Source organism: Montipora foliosa, chromosome 7, assembly GCF_036669935.1.
Source record: "Montipora foliosa isolate CH-2021 chromosome 7, ASM3666993v2, whole genome shotgun sequence".
NCBI classification, from domain to species: domain Eukaryota; kingdom Metazoa; phylum Cnidaria; class Anthozoa; order Scleractinia; family Acroporidae; genus Montipora; species Montipora foliosa.
In genome coordinates, this window is record NC_090875.1 from 29,777,018 (window position 1) to 29,784,517 (window position 7,500).

General features: G+C 39.1%; 2 protein-coding genes across 4 annotated transcripts in view; one reads left to right on the forward strand and one right to left on the reverse strand.

Moving 5' to 3' along the window:
- Positions 1-6,577, reverse strand: part of LOC138011753 (monocarboxylate transporter 13-like) — a 9,497-nt gene extending 2,920 nt beyond the window's left edge. For 2 of the 3 annotated variants that reach the window (XR_011124777.1, XM_068858912.1), the window contains exons 1-4: positions 6,438-6,577; positions 2,506-2,757; positions 717-1,288; positions 1-155 (exon numbers count right to left, since the gene is read on the reverse strand). The exon at positions 1-155 is cut by the window's left edge and continues 215 nt beyond it. Coding sequence is in view for 2 of the 3 variants with exons in the window: in XM_068858912.1 (XP_068715013.1) it covers positions 1-155; positions 717-1,288; positions 2,506-2,737 (959 nt within the window). In the remaining variant the exon portion in view is untranslated. Of the gene's footprint in view, positions 156-716; positions 1,289-2,505; positions 2,758-6,048; positions 6,362-6,437 lie in introns of those variants that run through there. The other variant, XM_068858911.1, reaches the window with a different exon arrangement.
- Positions 6,578-6,697: 120 nt separating this feature from the next.
- The window catches only part of LOC138010070 (monocarboxylate transporter 4-like), a 6,859-nt gene continuing 6,056 nt past the window's right edge, over positions 6,698-7,500 (forward strand). Inside the window, exon 1 of the mRNA XM_068857033.1 lies at positions 6,698-6,837. Coding sequence (XP_068713134.1) covers positions 6,825-6,837 — 13 coding nt within the window. The 5' untranslated portion in view covers positions 6,698-6,824. The remainder of the gene's footprint in view (positions 6,838-7,500) is intronic.

Genomic DNA, 7,500 nt, shown 5'->3' on the forward strand with positions numbered 1-7,500 from the left:
CCCGCAACAAGTTGGTAAATGTGTAACGCGCTGACGAATTTTATATCACATAGCCAGCCAATGAAGGGGCGGCTTAGCATTGACGTCAGCCCGCTGTAGAGATAGAGGGTAGACGCATGAGAGCCAGATATGTTTAAATCTTCACAATAGCGAACCTGAAAAAGCAAGATAAATTTCAGTTTAAACATCAGTCTTAGTTTTGCAATTTTTTTTTTTTTTTTTTGCAGTGGAAATTATCTCGGCTTCCGTATTCCCATTAACTGAATCACAGCTCAATTCTATACACGGCACTCATGTAAAGCAGGTTTTACTTTGTCATTTAATATTATAGTTATATTTATTGATTATTTAAAGTAATTTTTGAATAATGTAGTTGTAGTCGTTCTGATCACATTTCAGAAATAAAATACGGGTGTCACCGAGTTCGTTTTTGAGATACAAGCAACTTAAGACAAAATAAAGGGTGTTCGGGGTTTTTTGACAGGGCTGCCCCGTTGCCACGGTGACTTATTATGTCACAATAATTACTGTATCTTGTTCAGCAATAATCCGTGTTTTATTTGTTACCGCAATTTTCCTAATACATCATACAGCGTTGTAGTACCGATCCTTCTAATAAGAGCGTTACTTGGAAGCGTTGAAACTGTTTTGAGCCACCTTAAATAAAGATGGAGTAACAGCAAAAAAATCCTTGAATCAAAGAATACATAACGTACCATATGAACTGAAGGGATATAGTGCACAATATAAAAAAGGTTCATTGACAGAAAGATGATATCAAATCGCTTGTTTTTAAAGACAGACCACATTCCCTCGCAACATCTTTCTTCAGCGATATCTTCTGCTTTGTCGACCACTTCTTCTGGAAGCATACGTTGTACAGCACAAACGAGAGGAACGGAAAGGGCCACAAAGCCAGCAAGGACCATAAACATCCTCCGCCAGCCAAGCGCATCAAGAAGGGCCTTCATGATGGGGCTCATCACGAACATACCCCCACCGACGCCCATAGCAACGACCCCTATTGCTAAGGAGCGTCTTTTGACAAAGTACCTCGGAATGACCAAATAAGGAGGGAGAAAAATGAAACAGGAACCAAAGCCGAAGACGACGCCGTATGTTAGCAATACCAGGTATATATTGTTGCACTGTGATGTTGTCAGCAGGGAAATTGAACAAATGACGGCTCCAAAGGTAACAGTTATTCGTGGTCCGAATCGATTGTAGACCTTCGCAACTAACGTGCTGAAAATCCCAACACCGACCATAGCTAATGAACCAACCAAAGCTGAGGAGGGGAAAACAAAGGTTTATTGAGTACAATGGGATTTCTCACAGGAATGAAAAAAAGCCGAACCCCCCATCATGTACAAATGAATTTACAAATTCAAAGCGATCTGGCGACTTGCTACAAATTTGTAAGACCCGATTAAATGGTTTCAGTATTTGCCTTAAAACGCGTTCATCACTTTAGTTGTTGAAATAAAGTTTGAACAGGTCACTCAGCATTGTTGAAAGGTTATTGCAACAGTGCTTAACTGGCTTAATATTTTCTTTCCCACTGGAACACAACGTTAAACAACACTAGATCAAGCAAACGCCCTGATGAAACCCTTTTTTCGTTCCTACAATCCTGAACAAAATTGATTCGACATATATAACTTCCTGGTTCAAATTTAAAAAATAACATTTTCCCTGAGGTAAATTTTATAACAATGTCTTGGGTGAGGTTGGGAAAAGTAGGTTTTGTTGGTCTCCTTTTCAAGTTATGATCGTAAAGTTTGAAAAATGGAAGACACTCGCAACTCTATTTGTCCAAGATTATATTTCATTAGCTCCTCTCAATCAATTTCCTGTAATTGTTGCCTCCATTGTTAGCCCAATGTTAAGCCAATGTTGGCCGAACGTTGGAATCGTTTAATTTCAGATGACAAATCTCCTTCTTAACTGGTAGGACTGAAATATGTATATCCCCCCGGGGGGGGGACTCCCATATGAAACAGACGGGGATGCTCGTCGTCTCGCTTAGGGGTGTAAATTTTGGATTTTGGTCTCGCTTAGGGTGTTCCGGGCAAAGCGCCAATATTTTATGCCACCAAGGTCTCGTTTAGGGTTCTGCGAAGTAACACAGAATTACGCGAAGAGGAACAGAAGTCAAATTTCCTTTTAAAGATAAAAGCATTCGATGATTATGCCTTTTTATCATTAAAACTCATTGCGTGTCGTATTTTTGTGTTTTTAAACGGTCTCCTTTAGGGGTCAAAATTTGCTTAAGCCACGCCTAGATTGGTCTCCTTTAGGGGTTAAATTCAAAATTTCCGACGAGCATCCCCGTCTGTTTCATATTGGAGTCCCCCCCCCCGGGATGTACGCACAGCTAAACTTGAGTTACACACAAATAGATCAGATCAAGTAAGGTCATGATCCTCGCAGTTATGGACATATATCATTTCGTTTACTCAAACAGATTTGACTTAAGGTATCATTCTATAGGTTTAAACTAACCCGTCTTGGCTTTTCCTTGTTGAAATTCTTCTAACAGAGTAGGAAATATGACGCCATAGCTGATGATTATGCCAACAATAATCGTGTTAGAAACAGAACATGCCAGGCAAACAACCCAAGACCAGCAGGCATCTGGCTGTGGGATCTCAGAGCAGTTGCAATTTGCAGAGCAATGGTTTAGCCGTACGGAGCAAGAATCACTTGAAACAGCGCTTTGCTGTTTCCGCATCATCTAGAGCCTTCGCGCATGTCCTGTACAAGGAAGAAAAGCAAAACAAATGTAGTAAGTACTGGTCTATTTGGATTGGCCTTGCAACATGTATACTGTTAGCTCCGGCACTGGAAGGCCGAGTTTACCGGACGGCTATTATCCAGAAGCACACGTAATTACGTGCTTGCCCAATTTTCATATCCAACACAAAGTATTTGTTTAAAGTGCCCATGTGAAAAAAAAATCAATTCTTATTTTTTTTGGATTTCGAAACTGTGTTAACTAAACACTAAGCGACCAAACTTTAATTTTTAGCCTTGATTTCAAAAAGGCACCTGTTTATTTTAACTTTCCTATTTAATGGTACGCCATTAGTAACTTTAAGGAGGCTCGAAAGGGTTTTCAGCTGAGCGCGCGCGCGTAAGCCACACACGCAATTCGTAAGCTGCTTGCGTCAGCTCATGATTTAAATGGGTCACCAGAAATAAACAAATACCGCTAATTACGCTTACCTTTCTCCAATTCCTATACACATGGCATATAAATAGACATCTCCTATTCACGAAAACTGCGAAAATTCTACTTAAACGGTTTAATCGTTACTTAAATCCGTTTGTGTTGATCTGTAGCTCCACTCGCGCGGGGACTCGAATGAGCGGGTGACGCATGCGTAAATGCTGATCTTGTAACCCCCTAATTTTTCCTGATTTTGCAACTTTACTCGTTTATATCTCTGCTTCTGGACGGTGAATTTTTTTCATTTTTTGCATGTTAGCTTAGATTAATTTAAAGCGTTTGTCTTTCAAATTTAAAAAAATTCTGTAGGTGAAAAAAATAATTAGAGACACAATTCAAAAAAACTTATTTTTCTGAAAAACTGACCTACAGATTTTGTCGAATTTTAAATATTTTAGAGAGTACTTCTAACATTATCTGGTAACGATGAATGGGAAAATTTCACCGTCCCGTTTCTCCAAAACGGACCACATATGTTGATTTTAAGGCTCAAAGAAATGCCTAATATCGTTGCCATGGTAACATTATTTTGGAGGAAAACATAATGTGAGAAATCTACGATAGGTACTTAATACCCTGGCCAAATTTCGTCTTGATATGATTGGCCTAACTGTATCTAAGGACAGAATATGTTTATTTGTTTGAAAAAAGGAGAAACTATTTCGAGCCTCCTTAAGTTCTTCAGAGAGCTGGATTGAGGAGAAAATAACGTCAAAGTCTCACTAGTTTAATTTAAGAATGCAATGCGTGTGTACGCCGCAGAATTAATTTAATATGCAGCACGGGGGTTTTGGGCTTTCAGACTTTTAAACTCACGCTTTGCATATATAATAAGCTGCGTTAACACGCTGAAATTTTAAGCTAGTGAGCCTCTGACGTCACTTTTCCCTGGATCCAACCGTCTGAGGTCCAATCAGTCAGTTTTTAACGTGAGTAATGGCGGACAGTCAAATCCAAAACTTACACTCAAAGTAAACGGCCTTTGGATAAAAATCAAAGCTCAAAATTTTGCCAGTCAGGTGTTAAGCAAACAAACTTTCAAAATCTGAAGGAAAAAAGGAAGTGGTTTTTTTGATCACAGGGGCACTTTAAGGTTTTGACAGTTGTGGATAGCGAGAACACCTTTCAAAAAGCACTTCTATTGTGATTATTTTCGTAAAGTATGGCGATCAGAATCAAGCCATAACGACCGTAAACGAATTTGTAAATTTCATATAAACCCTTGCAATCAAAACAATGCAAATTTCCGCGAAATTTTGAAGCAACATGAGGAGATTTCTAACATCCATTTTTCAGACTTCGCGCCTTGTGCAATGATCTAATTTTCCGTTGAATGAATGAAATTAATAAAATGACTAAAATATTTTTAAATTTTTGAAATCTGCCGTTTTGTAGCGGAGTTATAGAGGTTTGAATTCGGCAAAAATCCCAGACATTCACTTCGTTCAGCTGGCCCTTGCACAAAAAACTGTCTTCAAGTATTGCAGTTTACGCCGCGTTTGACCCTAGGGAAGATATCGTTCACGTCACCTATTGTCATTAATGAGTCAACCAGAGCAACATTGGCTGTCGAAACAAAGGGTCTTTTGTTCTTGCAGTTGGCGCATTTGACTAACAAAAGCAATGTTTGTAAACAGATATCTTCCCTATATGGCGTCAGAAAATGGAATGATGCCATTAAGAAATCAAATCAAACTTAGCACAAAGGCCGGACTGGGGTTGTCGGAAACCTCTAAAAATTTGCCGTTTGGTGTCCCTGTTAACTTGATTTGCTCTTCACAGAACTTAATCTGACAAGGGTCTCGACTTTCTTTAGCCAGTATTGTTGAGTTACTAATTTTGATGACAAAGAAGCTCAATGCATAATGCTTACAATGACAGACTACCTGTACCATTAACAGGGGCATCCAACGAGAATATAGTTCAAAATCACTTAGACATAGTATTGTTAAACGTATTTTAGTATTTAAACGGTAGATATAGACATATTTTTATCCCCTAAAAATTTTTCATCTGTTCGGATTTCCTAGCTGAAAGTCTAGCGATCCGAAAATTATAGGGTTCAAAACTTACCTTTTCGAAAATTTCAGCCAGAAAAAAGGCTCCCGAAAATTCTAGGTGACCTTTTTAGGGTAAAAATCCGTTAAAAATGAGCAATTATACCATTTTATCAGATGTTCGAAAATCCTAGGAGAGGCAGACAAGCAAGAAATTTTTTCAAGAAATGTTCCGAAAATTCTAGATCTCAAATCGTCTTGCGAACAGATATTTTCCGAAAATTGACGTTGGGTGCCCCTGCATTAAGTGATAACATTGTTACTAAGAGAAATACCGAGTACTCGTTAAGAAGATCAGAAAACATTGGTGTTCCTAGGTTTCAATCTCGCTATTTAGAACAGTCTGTAGGGGCGCCATTCTCTGGAATGCAACTGCATCCAGGCATCCGGACTTAACCCGCACTGAACGTTGAACTCTAGACTCTAGACTGAATAAGATAAAAGTGTTAAAAGATTTTAATTTTAAAGCAACATCTGCCTCTACTACTAATTTCAGTGATGACGATTTTATATATTTTTAGGATTTCAAGCACTTAGTCTTAACAACCGTAAATTATTGTAAACCTATTACTTTACTATGTGTAACTGTACTTTAGATGCACGACCCCATAAGCATTAGCTTTAACCATTATCGTGATGAAATAAAGTGGACGTATGTCAATATTATTGCATGGTTGGAAAAGTATGCAAATCAGTGATCGCGTGCTTTATAACAAAATGTACCGAAAGCCGTTACAAAGAAATTGTCGGATGCCTTACCCTTGTGCTTTCCATGGTATGTTTAGAAGAAGAGATGTACCCTTGTTTGATTTCAGAAGTTTTGATGATTTTGGCAGTATCCACGGAGTTATATCTTTTAACATTTCACATCAATTTTGCTGAATCCTCTCCATGTTAACTTCGACGTGAAAATCGACTCTCCGGTATCTCATAGATCCGGCGGCGAGGGAGCATAAGTTCTCTTTGTTAGGTGCCAGCACGGTATTAAATGATATTGCTAATTTATATCATTTATCGACCTTAACACATTTCACTTTAAGATCAAAGCGTTCCCTTCAAATGATCGCAGCCTCCAGCTTACAGTATTAACTTATTCAATAAATTTTCCGGTCAATTTAAGCTCTTTACTCTAAGAATGCAGCACTTACCCGTGTACTGAAGACAAAAATTGCTAAATGGACATCACCACAATTCAAGATTCTTGTTCTTCTCGATTGCACCATTCGCTGGTAACAAATAGCGTGACGCACATGATGTTGTCATAGTCTCTTTCTTATGCTGTGTGACGCAACCATTTACAAAGGCGTACACTCGTCAAAAACGACTCAAAATGAAAGCAAAAGAACTACGAAATAAAAGTGTACTTGCGTGACAGTAACAAACATATGGACAGTCATGTTATGCATCTGTGGGCACCTCACATAATCCTCAGTCGTCTCCATATCCTTATGCTCCACATAACAGTTGGATTGATTTGATCGATCTGCTTCGGTTGTGCCTTTCCGCCCGCGGCTGCCAAACGAGAAGTAAGCTCCATGGATTGTAAACGTATGGCTTTTTTTTGTATAATTTCAATAATTCATATTATTGAAGAAGTAGCTTCTTATTTAATGATCCTCACTTCAAACTATTCACGGTACGCAATGTTTGCCACTCTCATGCTGTCTTAATCAGCATTTCCGTAGATAAGTCTTGTTGGTATTTCCATGCTAGTACCGTAAGAAGAAAAATCTTTTCCTTGTATCGCTATAAGCAAAACTGCTATGTAGACTGTTTTAAAACGGAAAAGATTCATAGCATGGCGATGATGACGTAACTCGTTTTAAAACACGTGCCACTTCTGTTGCACGTGCAAGTGGCACGCGATGATGAGACGACGCCCGTGCAGATTCATTTATGACATTGGCACGTGATTACTTGTGAACAAGCCCCAGAAAAAGTCTAAAGGCCTGGACACACTAGGCGATAAGTTGCTGCGACACATCGCGGGGACAAGTCGCCGCAACAATTCGCCTTGTGTGACACGGTTTATTTCATGAAAATCATTGTCGCTGCGGCAGAATTTTGTCGCTGCGATCAGTCGCACGAATTCAAACCAGTTTGAATTCGTGCGACTTATCGGAGCGACAAAATCAGCGAAAGCAGCGTTGTCGCATCGTGTGTACACTTCCGGCAACAAGTCGCTGCGAGAAAATATAAATAAACCAATGA